Genomic DNA, 20,775 nt, shown 5'->3' with positions numbered 1-20,775 from the left:
ACACACACCCTCTGCATTTTCCCACACCACACTGATAAACACACACAAATAGACATACACACCCTGTATCCCTTCATACCACAGCAACACACACATACCCAGAAATCTATATTCACCCAAAGGGACACACAGACACACACACACCCTGCATCTTCCCACACCACACTGACACCACACACACAAAGAGATAGACATAGTGTGTGTATATTACTGTGATGTGCACCTTCTCACACTACAGTAACATACACACGCTCAGATACACACACACCCTGACTCCCCCACACCACACGAACACACACTTATACGCAACAGAGACACACATGCCCGGAATCACCATGGCCACACGAGACAAGCTTTGTGCCAAAGGCCTGTCTGGCCAGCTCAGAGTTGGGGGTTCTGGAGCATGGGCAGGTGCCATGGGAGCCACACGTGAGGAGTGTGAGTCACAAACAAGGCCCGTGGAGCTTGATTTGTTGAGAGAGTGCTGTGTGCAAATTGGTGATTTGATAACATTGACCTGGTGATGATGAGCAGGAACTGGCAAACTCTGGCCAGAGGCAGAGCCTGGGTGGTGGGAGCTGGGAGCTGTTGTAGGAATATGAAGTCCTGGAGTTATGGGTACCCAGTGGACGTGACTATGTGGTTGCTGTATGCCAGTTTTTGGTATGACCTATCTCACTCTGAATTTTCTATTATATGTATCTGTTATTTTTGCAACCAAGCTTAAAACAAAAACTGCCTCAGCTCAATATGGGATGGGCCAGCTCTGGGATGCAGGCAATGAGAAGAGCAAGTGGGCCCTGAATGGAGAGGAGCACATGGGAGGCTGAGTTTCGGAGGCTCCTGCTTGTGCTGTAGAATTCCCCATGTGCTTCGTCTGGCAGCACAGGGCCTGGCATGAGTGGGTCCTCAGTGTGTGCTTACCAGAAGCTTGTAGGGTGATGGATGTCATGTCTAGGTACCTGGCCAATTGATGGTCCTTTTGAGAGAAATACAGGATTTTGGGGTGTAACTGGTTTTGGAGGAAGGCTCTGAATTCGTTTTTAGGTGCCCTGATTTTGTCATCATGATGAGGGAGACACCAGGTTGTTGATGGACAGAAATGGGCAAGAGCTGGGCCTGGTGGCTCGCTCTGTCATTTCAGCACTTTGGGAGGCAGAGGTGGGAGGATCGATTGAGCCCAAGAGTTTGAGACCTGCCTGGCGAACATAGCAAGACCCTGTCTCTTCAAAAAATAAGAAATTAGTCAGGTACAGTATCAGTGCCTGTTGTCCCAGCTACTGGGGAGGCTGAGGTGGGAGGATTACTTGAGCCCCGGGGTTTGAGTTGCTGTCAGCTGTGATCATGACACCACACTTTGGCCTGGGTGACAAAGAAAGACCCGGTCTCTAAAACAAAACAAAACAAAAAGGAGAAAAAAGGCCCAGGCTGGACCAGAACTGGTCCCTCTGGAGGTGTCCAGTGACTGATTAGCCACTCTTTATCCCTTCCCATTTGGGTTTTCCTGGGGTTCTTGGAGCCATCCCAGTCCTTGCCCCTATGCTTAGCTGTGATAGGTTTAGACCAGTGTGTTGGCAGCTTGCACAGCTGCGGAGCCTGTGTCTGAGCTCAGCCCTGTGGATCCTGTGTGAACTCTGGGACAGCTGAGGCAGCTCCAACCCAGAGCAGCGAGAGCTGGCCGTGGTTCCTGAAACACAGTTTAGCTCTCCCGGGTTCTCAGTGGGAACATTTGCAATCTAGATTTGAGGGCATATCCCATTTCATGGGATAACGTGAATTAGGGAAAATAAGTTTTTACTTTATACAGAAATCTCCTAAATTTGAATTCATGGGATTATATGGGGCACAGGTGTGTAACATGATCTTGTTTTGGGGAGTTCTTATGGAGGAAGTTTCATGCTCTTTTCAAAACCCCTGTGTTTTTCTTTTACTCAAATAAAAATTGTTTCACACCTGGGACAAAATAATTTCAAGCAGTGAGTTTGTCTTGTAAAAGAATAATGGTTGAGACATTAAGGCTCACTAGAAACCAAGAGAGCCTAGGCTGTGATACTAACTCTGAGGTCAGTGATGTAAGAAGTCAGTGACCCACAGAGCCACACCTCCTGCCCCCTCCCCATGGCAGGCTGAAAACAGAGCAGACTCAAAGGAGTGGAGAATTCTTTTGCCTGGGAGGAGGATGCTTGGACGTTTAACCCAGCTTCTGTACTTTTATTTCAGATCATCAGGAAAGCCCTTACTGAGGAAAAACGTGTCTCAACAAAAACATCAGCTGCAGATCTTGTGACAGAAACGGATCACCTTGTGGAAGATTTAATTATTTCTGAGTTGCGAGAAAGGTTTCCTTCACACAGGTAGGTGTATTTCTCTGGGAAACACCCCCAGTAACCCTCGCCACACTAATACAGAAGGCAGGGTCTGCAGGGGTCAGGGGGCTCTGCCATTTGTTGATGTGGCCAGACATGAAGCCCTAAGCCGCGCAGGCTGACCTGCGATCCGTCAGTTACTTAGTAAGCAAACTGAGCCCTGTTTTCATTCTTTTTACCGTCATCTTAACAACCATCATATCAATACATCCTCTTAAAAATATCGTTTGCTTAGGAAAAGCTCCTTGTACCCCTGTACTAAACCATTTGTTATTTCTGGAAGGACCCACTAGAAATATGACCCACTCTAAGAAGCCTGGAGTTCTTAGAGTGTGTGATGTTCTTAGGGAAATGTGATGTTCCCCGGTGGCCTGTGCCTGCTTAGCTGCCTGGGGAACTTTCCCAGGAGGCTAGGATGCCAACTGGCACTGCCAGCTGTGTGGGGCCCCCCAACCCACCACCAGTGCTTAGCCATGCACACCCCCTTGGGTGTGCCAGAGGGCATAGCAGGAGTGGCTGCCACATTCGGGTCCTAGAGCTGTCCCCACAGGAGCCCTGTATGAGCATTTCTTACTGTTTTTTGGGGTCACCTTTTAAGTATTTGATGCTAGCTATTAATCTTTTGTTCAGAAAAATTAAAATACTGACATAGCAATTTGGATAGAATTCCAAGGGAGTCGTGAACCCCAGATTGAGATGTCTTCAACTCTGGGGGGGTCTCTGAGGCCCCTCCCTCACCTCTGGAGTTCTGCAGTACAGATCTTGAAGACCAGTACCTTCGATGCAAGGCATCTTTTTTCTTCATTATGTAGAATCTCTTAAAGATGTTGGATTCTGGCTGGGTGCAATGGCTCATGCCTGTAATCCCAGCACTTTTGGAGGCCGAGGCAGGTGTATCACAAGGTCAGGAGTTCAAGACCAGCCTGACCAACATGGTGAAACCCCGTCTCTACTAAAAATACAAAAATTAGCCAGGCGTGGTGGCGCATGCCTGCAATCCCAGCTGCTCGGGAGACTGAGGCCAGAGAATCGCTTGAACCAGGACCCAGGAGGTGGAGGTTGCAGTGAGCCGAGATTGAGCCACTGCACTCCAGCCTGGGCTACAGGGCGAGACTCCATCTCAAAAAAAAAAGAAAAAAGATGTTAGATTCCTAAAACTGAATGCCAGTTATTGAATTTCTGGCCATAGAGTATTATAACTGTTGGGATCCAGGTTTATATGGACTTAGGTGGAAGAAATATAGACGTTAATCTCCCTCAGTGTCCATTCAGCACATGGTGGGCTTAAAATACTTTTTTTTACATTTATTTTTTATGGTTTTTTTTTTTTTGAGACGGAGTTTCGCTCGTTACCCAGGCTGGAGTGCAATGGCACGATCTCGGCTCACCGCAACCTCCGCCTCCTGGGTTCAGGCAATTCTCCTGCCTCAGCCTCCCGAGTAGCGCACGCCACCATGCCCAGCTAATTTTTCTATTTTTAGTAGAGATGGGGTTTCACCATGTTGATCAGGATGGTCTCGATCTCTTGACCTTGTGATCCACCCACCTCGGCCTCCCAAAGTCCTGGGATTACAGGTGTGAGCCACCACGCCCGGCCTATTTTTTATGTATTTTTTAAGAGATAAGGTCTTACTCAGTTGCCTAGGTTGGAGTGCAGTGGCGTGATGAACTTCTGGGTTCAAGTGATCCCCTTGGTTCAGCCTCTTGAGTAGCTGGGATTACAGGAGCACTGCACCTGGCTCTCAGTATATTTTTTGTTGTTGTTGCTGTGAATGATTATATGAAAGAACAAGCCAGTGTTAAAACACATACCTCCTTTTTTCCTGTCGTTTCCTTCTAACTAGTTAGGTTATCTCAAGATTACCAGCTCTGCCTCTAAATTCTGTCTGCCAGTGGCTCATGTTTGTTTTGTTGACAACATTTGAGGTTAAGCTTCTCTTACTTCCTATTTCCTTACTCTGCTTGAGGTTGGGATCTGTGGCATCAGTTACAATGGTTATAGGATGTAAAATGTTTGTGATTTTTAAAAAGTCCTTTAAAACCTAATTTTAATTAAAGGGCAATATTAAAAGAATTTATCATATGGATTTTTTGGGAGGAAACATGCTACAGTAACCAGCCAGCTGTTTCCAGGTCCTTTATTAACTGTATAGGCCTAGAGGTTTCTATAGTGATGAGCCATGTGGATGTGGCAGGGGAGAGCTGGCTCATCTGTGTGGGGTCTGGCAAAGGCCTGGAGGAAATGCAAGACCAGGCACAGTGAAGTTACTGGGGCTGTGATGTGTTTCAGCAGGTTGCTTGGACAAACTACACTCTGAGATTGCATGCAACCCACTTGTGTAAATGTATGTAGTTGGTTCCATTTGTAAGAGGTAAAGTTACACACTCGTGGTCACAGGATAAAAGTTAATGTATTACGGAGTGACACAGGTACCTCCATCCACCCTTGAAGCCTTAGGGTTGCCAGGGACGCTTAGGCTCTAGAGCTCCTTCGGAAAACCATGACCCAAAGCGGGATAATAGGCAGGGCAAGGCAGGCTCACCTGGGAGCCTGCCCAAGGGCTGACACCAGCCTCCATCTCTGAAAAGGCTCCCTGGTAGGTCAGACTCACACACCTGACCAGGAGTCAGTGATTGAGAGCTGGGGTTCTGAAACTCTAGCCCACAAACCAGTGAACACTGGCCATACCACTGTCAGCCACAGCCTGTGTGTCACCCTGTCCTCCCTGGCTCTGAGGGTGAATGCATGGACACGATGAAAGCGGCTATTGTCTTCTCTGCTCAGTTTGCCTCAAAAATTGAGATCAAATGAAGTTTTTTTTTCCTTTTTAAAAGTTTTATATATATATATATATATATATATATATTTTATTGCATTTTAGGTTCTGGGGTACATTTAAAGAACATGCAGGATTGTTGCATAGGTACATACATGGCAATGTGGTTCGCTGCCTCCATACCCATCACCTATATCTGGCATTTCTCCCCATGTTATCCTTCCCCAACTCCCTACCCCTCTCCACTTTCCCTCCCCTAGTCCCCGCCAACAGATCTCAGTGTGTGATGCTCCCCTCCCTGTGTCCATGTGTTCCCATTGTTAAACACCCACCTATGAGTGAGAACATGTGGTGGTTGATTTTCTGTTCTTGTGTCAGTTTACTGAGAATGGTGGTCTCTAGGTTCATCCATGTCCCTAGAAAGGACACGAACTCATCATTTTTTATGGCTGCGTAATATTCCATGGTGTATATGTGCCACCATGATTCCCTGTCCAGTCTATCATCGATGGACATTTGGGTTGGTCCCAAGTCTTTGCTATCGTAAACAGTGTTGCAGTGAACATATGTGTGCATGTGTCCTTATAATAGGATGATTTATAATCCTTTGGATATACCCCCCAGTAACAGGATTGCTGGGTCAAATGGAATTTCTATTTCTAGGTCCTTGAGGAATCACCACACTGTCTTCCACAATGGTTGAACTAATTTACACTCCCACCAACAGTGTAAAAGTGTTCCTATTTATCCACATCCTCCCCAGCATCTGTTGTTTCCAGATTTTTTAATGATCGCCATTCTAACTGGCGTGAGATGGTATCTCAGTGTAGTTTTGATTTGCATTTCTCTAATGACCAGTGATGATGAGCATTTTATCATATATTTGTTGGCCTCATATATATCTTCTTTTACAAAGTGTGATTTCATATCCTTTGCCCACTTTTGAATGGGTTTGTTCCTTTTTTTCTTGTAAATCTGTTTTAGTAGATTTTCTTTGTAGATTTTGGATATAAGTCCTTTGTCAGATGGGTAGATTGCAAAAATTTTTTCCCATTCTGTTGGTTGCTGGTTCACTCTAACAATTGTTTCTTTTGCTCTGCAGAAGCTGTGGAGTTTAATTAGATCCCATTTGTCTTTTTGACTTTTGTTGCCAGTGCTTTTGGTGTTTTAGTCATGAAGTCCTTGCCTGTGCCTATGTCCTGAATGGTTTTGCCTAGGTTTTCTTCTAAGGTTTTTATGGTGTTAGGTCTTATGTTTAAGTCTTGAATCCATCTGGAGTTAATTTTAGTGTAAGGTGTCAGGAAATGGTCCAGTTACTACTTTCTGCACATGGCTAGCCAGTTTTCCCAACACCATTTATTAAACAGAGAATCCTTTTCCCATTGCTTGTTTTTGTCAGATCAGATGGATGTTGCCTCCGAGGCCTCTGTTCTGTTCCATTGATCTACATCTCTGTTTTGGCACCAGTACCATGCTGTTTTGGTTACTGTAGCCTTGTAGTATAGTTTGAAGTCAGGTAGTGTGATGCCTCCCACTTTGTTCTTTTTGCTTAGAATTGACTTGGCTATGCCAGCTTTCTTTTGGTTCCATATAAAGTTTAAGGTGGTTTTTTCCAGTTCTGTTAAGAAGGTCATTGGTAACTTGATGGGGATAGCATGGATTACATAAATTACTTTGGGCAGTATGGCCATTTTCACAATATTGATTCTTCCTAATCATGAGCATGGAATGTTTTTCCATCTGTTTCTGTCCTCTCTTATTTCGTTGTGCAGTTTGTAGTTCTCCTTGAAGAGGTCCTTTACATCCTTTGTTAGTTGTATTTCAAGGTATTTTATTCCCTTTGTAGCAATTGTGAATGGCAGTTCATTCTTGATTTGGCTCTCTTTAAGTCTGTTATTGTGTATAGGAATATGTGTGATTTCTGCACATTGATTTTTGTATCCTGAGACTTTGCTGAAGTTGCTTATCAGTTTCAGGAGATTTTGGGCTGAGACAATGGGGTCTTCTAAATATACAATCATGTCATCTTGAATACCCTTTAATTTCTTTTTCTTGCCTGATTGCTCTGGCTACAATTTCCAATACTATATTAAATAGGAGTGGTGAGAGAGGGCATCCTTGTCTAGTGTCAGATTTCAAAGGGAATGCTTCCAGTTTTTGCCCATTCAGTATGATATTGGCTGTTGGGTTTGTCATAAATAGCTTTTATTATTTTGAGATATGGTCCATCAATACCTAGTTTATTGAGAGTTTTTAACGTAAAGGCTGTTGAATTTTGTCAAAGGGCTTCTCTGAATCTGTTCAGATAATCATGGGATTTTTGTCTTTGATTTTGTTTATGTGGTGAATTATGCCCCAGGGCGAAGCCTACTTTATCGTGATGGATAAGCTTTTTAATGTGCTGTTGCAATTGGTTTGCCAGTATTTTATTGAAGATTTTTGCATCTGTGTTCATCATGGATATTGGCCTGAAGTTTACTTCTCTTGTTGAGTCTCTGCCAGGTTTTGGTATCAGGATGATGTTGGTCTCATCAGCTGACTTGGGGAAGATTCCCTCTGTTTGGATTGTTTGGAATAGTTTCAGAAGGAATGGTACCAGCTCCTTTTTGTATATCTGATAGAATTCGGCTGTGAACCCATCTGGACCTGGGCTTTTTTTGGTTGGTAAGCTGTTAATTGCTGCCTCAACTTCAGCCCATTTTATTGGTCTATTCAGGGTTTTGACCTCTTCCTAGTTCAGGCTTGGGAGGGTGTAACTGTCCAGGAATTTATCCATTTCTTCCAGATTTACTGGTTTATATGCATAGAGTTGTTTGTAGTAATCTCTGATGATGGTTTGTATTTCTGTGTAATCTGTGGTGGTATCCACTTTATCATTTTTTATTGCATCCATTTGATTATTTTCTTTTTTCTTCCAGTGGTCTGTTTATTTTGTTGATCTTTTCAAAAAACCAGCTCCTGGATTTATTGATTTTTTACTATGGGCTTTTTGTGTCTCTGTCTCCTTCAGTTCTGCTCTGATCTTAGTTATTTCTTATCTTCTGCTAGGTTTTGAGTTTTTTTGATCTTGTCCCTCTAGCTCTTTCGATTTTGACGATAGGGCATTGATTTTAGATCTTTCCTTCCTTCTCATGTGGGCATTTATTGCTATAAATTTTCATCTAAGCACTGCTTTATATGTGTCCCAGAGATTCTGGTACATTGTGTCTTCGTTCTCGTTGGTTTCAAAGAACATTTTTGCCTTCATTTCATTGTTTATCCAGTCGACATTCAACAGCAAGTTGTTCAGTTTCCATGAAGTTGTGAGGTTTTGAGTTAGTTTCTGAATTCTAATTTGATTGCACTGTGGTCTGAGAGACTGTTACAATTTCCATTCTTTTGCATTTGCTGAGGAGTGATTTACTTCCAATTATGTGGTCAGTTTTAGAGTAGGTGTGATGTGGTGCTGAGAAGAATGTATATTCTGTGGATTTGGGGTGGAGAGTTCTGTAAATGCCTATTAGGTTTGCTTGGTCCAGGTTTGAGTTCAAGTCCTGGATATCCTTGTTAATTTTGTCTCGTTGATCTATCTAATATTGACAGTGGAGTGTTAAAGTCTCCCACTATTATTGTGTGTGAGTCTAAGCCTCTTTTTAGGTCATTAAGAACTTGCTTTATGTATCTTGGTGCTCCTGTATTGGGTGCGCATAAATTTAGGATCATTAGCTCTTCTTGTTGCATTTATCCTTTTGCCATTATGTAATGCCCTTCTTTGTCTCTTTTGATCTTTGTTGGTTTAAAGTCTATTTTATCAGAGACTAGGATTGCAACTCCTACTTTTTTTTGCTCTCCATTTGCTTGGTAGATCTTCCTCCATCCCTTTATTTTGAGCCTTTTATGTATCCTTGCTTGTGAGATATGTTTCCTGGATACAGCACACCAATGGGTTTTGACTTTTTATCCAATATGCTAATCTGTCTTTTGATTGGAGCATTTAGCCCATTTACATTTAAGGTTAATATTGTTATGTGTGAATTTGATCCTGCCATTTTGATGCTAGCTGATTGTTTTGTCCATTAGTTGATGCAGTTTCTTCATTGTGTTGATGCTTTTTTATCATTTGGTATGTTTTCAGAGTGGCTGGTAATGGTTGTTCCTTTCTGTGTTTAGTGCTTCTCTCAGGAGCTCTTGTAAAGCAGGCCTGGGGGTGATGAAATCTCTGAGCAATTGCTTGTTAATAAAAGACTTTATTTCTCCTTCATTTGGGAAGCTTAGTTTGGCTGGATATGAAATTCTAGGTTGAAAGTTCTTTTCTTTAAGGATGTTGAATATTGGCCCCCACTCTATTCTGGCTTGTGGGGTTTCTGCTGAGAGATCTGCTGTGAGTCTGATGGGCTTCCCTTTGTGGGTAACCCGACCTTTCTCTCTGGCTGCCCTTAGCATTTTTTCCTTCATTTCAACCCTGGTGAATCTAACGATTATGTGCCTTGGGGTTGCTCTTCTTGAGGAATATCTTTGTGGTGTTCTCTGTATTCCCTGGACTTGAATATTGGCCTGCCTTGCTAGTTTGGGGAATTTCTCCTGGGTAATATCCTGAAGAGTGTTTTCCAGCTTGGATTCATTATCCCCGTCACATTTAGGTACACCTGTCAAACGTAGGTTAGGTCTTTCCACATAATCCCATATTTTTTGGAGGCTTTGTTCACTTCTTTTTACTCTTTTTTCTTTAATCTTGCCTTCTTGTTTTATTTCATTGAGTTGATCTTCAATCTCTGGTATGCTTTCTTCCGCTTGGTTGATTTGGCTATTGAAACTTGTGTATGCTTCGTCAAGTTCTCGTGTTGTGTTTTTCAGCTCCATCAATTCATTTATATTCCTCTCTAAGCTGTTTATTCTCATTAGCATTTCATCAAACGTTTTTCAAGGCTGTTTCTTTGCATTGGGTTAGAATGTGATCTTTTAGCTCAGAGATGTTTGTTATTACTCACCTTCTGAAGCCTGTTTCTGTCAATTCATGAGACTCATTCTCCATCCAGCCTTGTTCCCTTGCTGATGAGGAGTTGTGATTCCTTGTAGGAGGAGAGATGTTCTGTTTTTGGGTATTTTCATCCTTTTTGTGTTGGTTTCTTCCCATCTTTGTGGATTTATCTACCTGTGGTTTTTGTAGTTGGTGACTCTCGAATGGGGTCTCTGAGTGGATGTCCTGTTGTTGCTGATGAAGTTCTTTCTGTTTCTTAGTTTTCCTCCTAACAGTCAGGGCCCTCTGCTGTAGGACCGCTGGAGGTCTACTCCAGACCCTGCTTTCCTGGGGATCACCTGCAGTGGCTGCAGAACAGCAAGGGTTTCTGCCAGTTTCTTCTTCTGTTATCTTTGCCCCAGAAGGATACCCACCAGATGTCAGCCTGAGCTCTCCTTTATGAGGTGTCTCTTTGGTTATACGGGGGTCTGGGAGCTGCTTGAGGAGACAGTCTCTCCCTTATAGGAGCTCAAGTGCTGAGCTGTGAACTCCATTGTTCTGTTCAGAGCCACTGGGCAGGTACGTTTAAGTCTGCTGTAACAGAACACATAACCGCCTTTTTTTCCCAGGTGCTCTGTTCCGGGAAGGTGGGGATTTATTTATAAGTTCCTATCATTCTGCTGCCTTTTTTCAAAGATGCCCTGCCTAGTGAGGAGGTAGCCTAGTCACAGTCTGCCACCAGACGCGTTGCTGAGCTGTCATGGGCTCTGCCCAATTGCTGTGAGAACTTCCTTGCGGTTTTGTTTATAGGGGTATAGTTAGAACTGCCTCAGTAATGGCAGAGTGTCTCTGTAATGGTGGACTGCCTCGGTAATGGCAGACTGCCTTGGTTGTGGCGGACACCCTTCCCCTCACAGAGCTGGACTGTCTCAGGTTCAGCTGTGAAACTCTCAATCCAGAGTGTTTCAGATTGCTGGTCTTTGTGGGGGTGGGACTAGCGAAGCCAGATCACCTGGCTCCCTGTTTCAGCCCCCTTTTCTTCAGTTGAACAGGCGACTATTGTCTCCCAGGCGTTCCAGTCGCCAGTTGAAATGGTGCCTGGATTTCTGTGAGTTTTTGTGTGGAGACCCGCTGCGCTGACTGAAACAGCTGTGCTGGAGGCTTGTGGTATTTTTCCACCCAGGAATCTCCGGGTCTGTGGGCAGCAAAAATCCATTTGGAAATGCAGTGATCACTCACCCTCTGCATTCTTCCTGGGAACTGCAATCCAGAGCTGTTCCTATTTGGCCATCTTGGATCCACCATGAAGTTGTTTTTCAACATATTTATGTGAAGTGTGTTTTTTACCAATGACTAAGTCTAAATAGAAAGTAAATCTTGGGGATTTAATTGTATTTTAGATATAGAAAAATTGGTAAATTTGTGATGAAAGAAAATTGTATACATATTATAAAATCAAATAGGACATTGTGATTTTCTGCTTTCAAAGTATTTAAATATACCCCTTAAGCAATATGTTTAATATGAAGTTGCCTCTCATCCCCCCTTAGGAAAGACTCTTATTCTGAGGTTTTCTCTTTCCTTGATTTTAGTCTTTCATGTGATGATATTAAAAGACTTAATTACACTTTTAAAAAAACCTGATACAGGCTCCCCAGTTTTATTTTTTTATTTCACTCATCATGGAATCCAAAGGCTTGATCCTTAACTTAGAAGATAGGAGACTAAATCGAAGAATTACAAGGTTTAAACTTCCTTCTGGTGGGGTGCAGTGGCTCATGTCTGTAATACTAGCACTTTGGGAGGCCAAGGTCAGAGGATTGGTTGAGCCCAGGAATTTGAGACCAGCCTGGGCAACATGGTGAATCCCCATCTCTACTAAAAAGAAGTAGGCATGCTGTTGCATGCTTATGGTCCAAGTTACTTGGGAGGCTGAGATGGGAGGCTCGCTTGAGCCTTGGAGGTTGAGACTGCAGTGAGCAGCTTGTCCCTTATAGGAGTTCAAGTGCTGAGCTGTGACCTCCGTTGTTCTGTTCAGAGCTGCTGGGCAGGTACATGATGGTACCACTGGACTCTAGCCTGGGTAGCAGAGCAAGACTTTGTCCCCAAAAAATGTTGGGGTGGATGTAGGTTAAAAGGAACCCTTGCAGACTGTTGGTGAGAATGTAAATTGATACAGCCGCTATGAAAAACCCCACTGCACTCCAGCTTGGTGAGACCTTGTCTCAAAACAAAAAAATAGGCTGGGTCTGGTGGCTCATGTGTGTAATACCTGCACTTTGGGAGGCCAAGGCAGGTGGATCACTTGAGGTCAGGAGTTCGAGACCAGCATGGCCAGCATGATGAAACCCTTTTGCTACTATAAATACAAAAAATTAGCTGGGTGTGATGACATGTGCCTGTAATCCCTGGTGCTCAGGAGGCTGAGGCAGGAAACTCACTTGAACCCAGGAGGCAGAGGTTGCAGTGAGCCAAGACTGCACCAGTGCACTCCAGCCTGGGCAACAAGAGCAAAACTCTGTCTCTAAATAAATAAACTTAATTCTGTCACTGGCCCTAGCAGCTTTGGCAAATCTCTCCACTTAGGGCCTTGAACTCCTCAACTGTGAATGAGGGACCTGACAATGTCCATCCCTGAGGTCCTAGCATCTAAGTCGTAACATGACACAAAGCAACGCAGGGCTGGGTGCAGTGGCTCACGCTTGTAATCCCAGCACTTTGGGAGGCCGAGGCGGGTGGATCTCTTGAGGTCAGGAGTTTGAGATCCTCTTAGCCAATACGGTGAAACCCTGTCTCCACTAAAAATATAGCAACGACAAAAAAAATTAGCTGGGCATGGTGATGCATGCCCATAGTCCCAGCTACTTGAAAGGCTAAGGCAGGAGAATTGTTTGAACCTGGGAAGTGAAGGTTGCAGTGAGCTGAGATTGCGCCATTGCACTCCATCCTGGGTGTTGCAGTGAGACTCCATCTCAAAAAAAAAAAAAAAAAAAAAGGTAAACCAGCATGGTAAGGCTGGGTTTTTATATGTTGGGTCTTTGGAGCCTGCTGTTTGCCTTGGCCACATTAGCTGTCTCCTGCTATGGCCTGGCTTTGTGGGATGCCTAAATCTGTTTTCAGATCATGATTTTGAGTGAGATACAAGTGTGGCTACTTGGAAAGTATTCAGTAGCATCCCTGAACTAGTGATAGAAATCCCATCCTTGTCCTTTATGCGGAGCAGCCTGTTGGAGCATGTCTGGGTTGGCCCAGCTCCAGGGATGAGGCCGGCAGCTTGAGGGTCCAGTGTTTTCAGCTGTCTTCCCGGCCCTGCTCCTGGGCCCCCATGTAACCTGCTGCCCTGCAGTGCCCAGCACAGAGTAGTGTCTGTTGAATGCATGAGTCAAGCAAAACATCAAACAGAGTCCTTGACATGGGAAAAACATGTTCCCAGCCACCACCAGCTGTACATCGACATCTATCTGCTTTCCCACTGGGCAGGGGCTTGTGAAGATGGGGACAGAGTAATGTAAATCAGCTCCTTTATGGACTGCAGGGATGATCCTGACCTTCTTGTCACAGGAAACGGACTAAGTAGCCTGGAAAAAAAAAAGAGGCTTAGAGGAACTTAGCTGTCAAAATTATAAGGAGGGTTTTTTTTGAATGGAGTCTCGCTCTGTCGCCCAGGCTGGAGTGCAGTGGTGTGATCTCAGCTCACTGCAACCTCCACCTTGTGGGTTCAAGAGATTCTCCTGCCTTAGCCTCCCAAGTAGTTGGGATTACAGGTGTGCCTCCACCATGCCCGGCTAATTTTTATATTTTTAGTAGAGATGGGGATTTGCCATGTTGGCCAGGCTGGTCTTGAACTCCTCTACCCGCCTCTGCCTCCCAAAGTGCTGAGATTACAGGTGTGAGCCACCATGCCTGGCCTACGTTGTGGGTTTTATGTAGATGTTCCAGTGGCTTTTAGGAAGGTCTTTATTATTTCACACATCTGACCAGTCATGTTTGCAGAGCAGACTCTCCCCACTCCCTCTGCAGAGAGCTGAAGAACATTCTCTTTCATCCCACAGGTATTAGCTTCCTACATGAGGACAATCAGGTTTAAGGGAATACAAATTGTACATCTCTTTCCATGTACCAGGGAAGTATTTTTGGTGCCTCCAAAGACCGGGCGCAATCCACACCTCTGCTGGTCTTCACACAGCTACAGCCAGGCAGCACAGAGGCCCTGCCCCCTGCTGCCCACAGGTGGGAAGGGGGATGCTTGTGCCACCTTGCAGGTGGGCAGGCAGGCTCATGGGCAGAGTTGTACATAAGGTGGGTGAAAAGGAGGACAGCTCTAGGGTGTGAGTAGCTAGCTGCTGAAAAACATCCAGTGCTCAGTGTGGGTACTTAAGAGTTATTCTCTTAAAAAATGTGAAGCAGAGTTAGTCAGGTGTGGTGGTGCATGCATGTGGACCTAGCTACTCAGGAGGCTGAGGCAGGAGGATTCCTTGAGCCCAGGGCTTTGTGGTTGCAGTGAGCCGTGATCATGTCACTGCACACCAGCCTGGCTGACAGAGCGAGACTGTCTCCAAGAAAAAAAAAGTTCTATAAATACTTGCTGTGTGACACCTAAATGAAACCTAAAAGCAAATAAATAAATAATAAAGGTTACACAGAGCAGAAGCAAGAGCCTTATATTAATAGTTGCTGCTGGGAGAAAGCTGGTTGGTGGCCTCCCTAGAGGGTGTCCCACATGTCTGGCAAATGAACAGACAGAGCTTCTGGTCCTGAGCATCCTGGGAGGCCCATGGGCATGCCGATCTGTGCACTGCAGCCTGAGCTCTCATGGATGTGGGTGTCAGTGCCTGCAGACCTACACTGTCTCCTCCTCCAGGGCTCACTGGTGGTTTCCTAATTCAAGTCAAGCTTAAAAAGAAGAATTGCACATTCCTCCACAGTTTCCTGGAAATTTACCTTTGTGCCTGAGTCATTTCTACTCCCTTCTGGACCTAAGTCATTATCTGTTCACTTCTTTGTCAACCTTGTGCCGAGTTTAAGCTTTCACACTTGCTCTTTGTATGTGTATTTTCAGGGTGTGGACTGTTTTCTTTAAAAACATCATTGCAAGCCACTGCAGAAGAGAACAGTCACGTAGCTATGGAAGAAGACATGAAAAACAGATTTAGGGCCTGAAGTTTGTAGGAAAACTGGCAGTGCTGACAGTACTCACGGTCATGCCCTTGGTGGAATCATCATCTATGTGTCACCTACATGCTGCTGTGGTCAGGAGACAGCTTCTCCAGCCCCTACTCCACCTGCCATTGTGGCTTCTACCCACCATTTGTTTTCCTAGACCTATTTGGGGAGCACCATTTCCTGAGCAGGGGCTCTGGCTGGTGGGCCTGTGGACTGCCTGACCCAGAAGTGTGTGGACAGCTGATAGTGGGGAGGCAGTTCCTGCAAGGAGGAAAGCGTGCAGTGTAGATGAAGAACCAGAAGTCTGGGTTCACTGCATCTCATCTACTTTGTCTGCCCAGGCTGGGAGCTCTAGGGCTCTCCAGAACAACTGAGCATTCCTTGGGTGTATTGCTCAGTGCTTCTGGCCTTGTCTTCATGGCTCAGAAGCCCCTGCTCATTCGTGGGTTTCTCCAGGGTCCAGGGAGGAGTGGAACAGCCTGAGATGACGCATGTGTGCACTTGTCATATCCAAGGGGTATATTTCCAGATAATTTACAAGCAAAATTGAGGGGCTGGCTGACTCTGTGCATCCCAAGAATAAACTTTATCACCAGGAAATGGAAGGATGGTCCCAGAGTGGATGGGGATCAGGGTGGTTACAGTGTGTACCTCCTGTGCATAGAAAAGGGACATTGGGCCAGGTGTGTTGGCTCATACCTGTAATCCAAGCACTTTGGGAGGCTGAGGTGGGTGGGTCACAAGGTCAGGAGTTGAGACCAGCCTGTTCAACATGGTGAAACCCTGTCTCTACTAAAGATACAAAAAATTAAGTGTGGTGATGCACGTCTGTAATCCCAGGTGCTTGGGAGGCTGAGGCAGGAGAATCGCTTGAACCCAGGAGGTAAGGTTGCAGTGAGATGAGGTCACACCATTGCACTGCAGCCTGGGCGATAGGGTGAGACTCCATCTCAAATAAAAAAAGAAGAGGGATTGAATGCCATGAGACACCTGCTGTTGTCTCTTCGCATCACGGTGGGAGGACAGCACTGCTAGTGGCTCTGTTGCTGCAGGGCTGGCCCACATCTGCTGTGTCCACAGTGGTAGCTGCTCGCCCACATGACTGCTGAGCACTTGAAAGGTGACTCATGAGACTGAGGAACTGAACAAATATAAGCAGCCACATGGGGTGACTGGCTACTGGAAGGGGCTGAGTGGCCACAGAGGTTTCCATTTCAGGCTTTCCGTTCACACTAACATCTTGTCAGTCTTATCCAAAAGTTCACTGATGCTAAATCTTAGCCACATGGTTCATGCAGAGAGAGTGGCTTCCAGGAAGCTGATGACCATGGTAGATAATGCACCAAACACCAGGACATGGGGCATTTCTTTCTTTTTTTTTTTTTTTTTGATGGAGTCTCACTTTTGTCACCCAGGCTGGAGTGCAGTGGCACGATCTTGGCTTAGTGCAACCCTTCCCTCCCGGGTTCAAGCGATTCTCCTGTCTCAGCCTCCCGAGCAGCTGGGAGGTATGCGCCACCATACTCAGCTAGTTTTTGTAGTTTTAGTAGAGACAGGGTTTCACCATGTTGGCGAGGCTGATTTTGAACTCCTGACCCACCCGGCTCAGCCTCCCATAGTGCTGGGATTACAGGCATGAGCCACTGCGCCTGGCTTTTCACTCATTTTTCCTTCTTATTCTCTGCAGGTCTCCTTTTTTTCTAGTGCATATGTGAACCCGTCATAGGAACCAGATAGAAAACCTCTCGGCAAGGCCACCTAGTCATGCACAGAACAGATGTTTAATGAAGACCTGCCCAAGGCCCCACCCTTAGTGAACTTGGGACAGTGCAAGAGTGTGCAAGTGCTGTCCTGAATGCCTTAGATCTAGTGTTTTCTTTAACCCTGAGGATGCCTTTGGAAGGTGTAAGCAGCAGCCAGCTCCACAGGGAGCAGCCTGCAGAAGGCATCTTCCCTGTGTGCGTGTGCCTGTGTGTGGGTGGAGTGCGGGAGGAAGGGTGACAGTTCGTGAGGTGAGAGTGCCTTTCCTTGTTTTTGGCCTGAGCAGGGGGTGCTGGGAGGTACCATTCACTGAGGTACAGGTAAGTAGAGAAAACCTGGAATTCCCTTCTGTGCAGGTGAATCTTGAGGGTATTGTCTCGGTCAGATTCCTAGCAGGACAGATGGACACTCAAGTGAGGACTGTAGGAGCCTTTTTTGCATGGGAGTCATTACAAAGGAGGGGCCAGGCTAGGGTCTGCTGCAGAGTGCAGGAGTAGACAGCTCATATCCTTCTAGCAGGAGTGTGTCAGGGAAGCCACATGGAGGAGTGGGGCCTGCATAAGGCACATGGGGCAGGGGCGGGTGGGAAGTGCCCCAACCTCTCTCCTTCCTGCAACGCTACCCTTGCTTGCTCCCAGAGGGAGCTGTGTTTGTGACTGGCCAATGTAGCAAGACCCCATGTCTACAAAAAATAATTAGCTGGGTGTGATGGTATGCATCTTTAGATCCAGCTACTTGAGAGAATAAGGCAGGAGGATTGCTTGAACCCAGGAGTTTGATGCTGCATGAACTATCACAATACCACTGCATTCCAGCCTGGGTAACAGAGCAAGACCCTGTCTCTTAAAAAACCAACCCAAAAAGAGAAGTCAGAGACCAGGGTAGGAATGGCACCTTTGGGATAATGAACCAGCTGGTGGGGAGGCTGTTTATCACCTGTGTCTGCAGTTCAGGTGAGCCAGGCTGAGTACAGACAAGGGAGATCTTAGCTGCAAGTGACATTTAACTGCTTGGTGCCCAGGTATCAGCACTGACACTGGGAGAATCAAAGTCAGAGTCCTGGGCTGCCCTGCTCAGTCATTTCTTATCAGCCTCCTCCCCTCCAGACTGAAGTTAAAACCTAGTTTAGTTTTGCTTCATAAGATCTGTTTTCCAGTGTATTTCACGCTTGCATTTCTCTGCCTGGCCTGCTTGAATTCCATGGTGCTCTTCATGAAAGCTGGCACTGAGGTGTCTGTTTTCTAAATGCTACGGAGTAGGTCAGCTGGCAGGCAGGTCAAAAGGCAGATGGTTGTTTAAAGACTGTACCTCTGTTTGACCCAGAGAAACCACAGTGACATGTTTGCTGTGCCCCCTTTTTCTTTAATGGCCTGCAAACAATTTCAGGCACGTTGTTCTGCATCCATGGTGCATTTTCTCAGGCTGGGTTCCTCCACCACAGGTTCATTGCAGAAGAGGCTGCAGCTTCTGGGGCCAAGTGTGTGCTCACCCACAGCCCGACCTGGATCATCGACCCCATTGATGGCACCTGCAATTTTGTGCACAGGTGAGCTGAGCAGGGATTGCCTCCCTTGGAGGGCTTAACATGTCCTCTTCTGTGAGGTTTTGTCTTTTCAAAAGCAGCATTTTTAAAGGTAGGAATATATAAATAAACCTATAGTAGGCTCATAGTCTCATTAGAAAGATGATCAGATCTTAAAATAAGGTTTTCCATTTTTGAGAGGCTCTTGGAGTATGTAAGGAAATCGGCACGTTTAAAAGCCGGTTACGTTAAAAATGTTGGGTTGCATTTAAAAAGGACCCTTTCAAGGAGTCCCACTCCCCCCACCCCACCCCACTGGAGAAACAGGCGAGGTTGGATATAAAGCCTGTGCTGCCCCACAGTGGCTGGAGCCACTGTGGTGTAGAGAGTGGCCCATGACAAGTGAGATTTGAGAACCATCTTCCTGTATGAGAATGAACCTTATGGTTATTCTCCACAAGGTTACAAAACCAGGAGGTTACAAAAACCAGGAGGTTTGGGGAGGTCAAGGGAATGGAACTGTGGGAATGGCAAGGTGACAGGGATGGGGAGGTGACAGAGACATGATCACAGGTGTTCTCTGACAGGAACAGGTGGTGGTACTGTAGTGCCTGTCCAGGGTCACACACAAGTGGCTGACAGCCTGGGGCACAGAGCATGATGTGACTTTCACAAGAAAGCATTTCTCCAGCTCTGGAGAACCCTGGAGAGATTCCCATTCTGTGGGCGGGTGGTCTGCAGCTCCTGCGTTCACAGTGCACGCCAGCACACTGGGCTACACGTACTGAGTGGGAAGGGTGAGCGGAGCCCGAAGTCGGTTCTTTTATGATCTGCCTCTGATGGCATATTTATATGTAAAATGTGAAGTTATGCCATGCATGGCCTTTTTCTAAGTGAGAATTGCCTCGAGAAGTCATACCTACACAAGGTGACCCTTTTGAGGCAGTGGAGTCATGCAATCTGGTGCCAGCAACTGTGTCACCAATCTCTCATTTCAACTTAAGCATGACCCTTCCCAGGGCTCTCCTCCCTGGTGTATGTCACTGAGTGGAGCCTCATCACTACTGCACACACGTGGTTCCAGGGTGCGCATAATGGGGACATGGCAGGTGAAGCTCCATCACATGGTGAAGGCCACACATCTATCTGAGGGTCTTCGGTGGCTCCAGAGACATAGTTTCCAGTGCTTCCGTTTGCAACCCTGGGGGGAATCTTGGGACTGGGGAGGCGACTGAGAGAAGAGCAACAATTTCAGAGCAGACTCCAGAGCTGATCCTGACCATTCCTGAACCCCATGCTACAGCTGTGGCAATCATTGTGGTCTGAAGACATCTGAAAGCTACCAGCAGCTGCCACTCAAATGGCACCTGTTCACCCCTGTGCCTACCAGCACTGGGCCATAGCAGTGGGAGAAAGCTCTCCTGGGCACCAGAACAAGTGCGAGACCTGGCACATAGTGCATTTGCCCTGGAAGCCAGTGGCTCATCCCAGTGTCCTGCACACCCCAGCAGTCAGAGTTCCGTTTATGTACATTTGGCTTTGTATTTTTCCTGTCGGTTTGCAGTACCCAGCCTTTCCTGCTTGTTTTTAAGTTCCAATGATCTCCCTATAAAGGAAGGATTATTTTGAAGATACCGAGCAGCAACAGCAAAATTACACAGCCATAGGCAAACTGTTCATGAATACTGTCTGCAGCCGTGGCTGTCCCTACAGCTGGCTGCTGGGTGCTCAGGCAGGTCCAGAAATGCTGGCAGTGCCACGAGGTGGGCTGTGACTCAGAACTGGCTCCTGTGGGGATGCTGCAGTGCCTCCTGGGACCACCTGCCTGGCACCCCTCCTGGGACTGGGGTGTGGCTTTTGGGGAGGGCTCTGCTGTCCCTTTAGGTCCAGAGAACCAGAAAACAGATTGAGAATTCCTAATTGGGCATCAGAGGGTTGTTGAGTTACGTCAGTCTTATGTGACTTTCATGGTGCTGTTTTCTTTCAAGCTTAACTGTCTTACAACATGGTCAGTTTAGTCTGTTTGTCTTGGAAGCAGTTAGTGAAATTGTGGGAAGCAGTTTTTAAACAACCAACCCACCCAGAGTTTGTAAGAAGGTCCTTCTGAGCCTGGGAGGAGCCGCACAGCACACAGGCTCCCACACAGGCTCCTGAGAGCTGCTGCACTTCCTCCAGAGAGTAAACCTTTCTATCTTCCTTTGCAGATTCCCGACCGTGGCAGTCAGCATTGGATTTGCTGTTCGACAAGAG

The 20,775-nt window shown here is 46.1% G+C and overlaps 1 protein-coding gene across 1 annotated transcript in view; it reads left to right on the top strand.

The window, feature by feature from the left end:
- Positions 1–20,775, top strand: part of IMPA2 (inositol monophosphatase 2) — a 55,466-nt gene that overhangs the window by 13,157 nt on the left and 21,534 nt on the right. The window contains exons 2-4 of the mRNA XM_002757041.4: positions 2,221–2,354; positions 18,445–18,549; positions 20,730–20,775. Coding sequence (XP_002757087.1) covers positions 2,221–2,354; positions 18,445–18,549; positions 20,730–20,775 — 285 coding nt within the window. The remainder of the gene's footprint in view (positions 1–2,220; positions 2,355–18,444; positions 18,550–20,729) is intronic.

This window comes from Callithrix jacchus, chromosome 13 (assembly GCF_049354715.1).
Source record: "Callithrix jacchus isolate 240 chromosome 13, calJac240_pri, whole genome shotgun sequence".
Taxonomy (NCBI): domain Eukaryota; kingdom Metazoa; phylum Chordata; class Mammalia; order Primates; family Cebidae; genus Callithrix; species Callithrix jacchus.
This window is presented reverse-complemented; position numbering and strand designations above follow the sequence as displayed.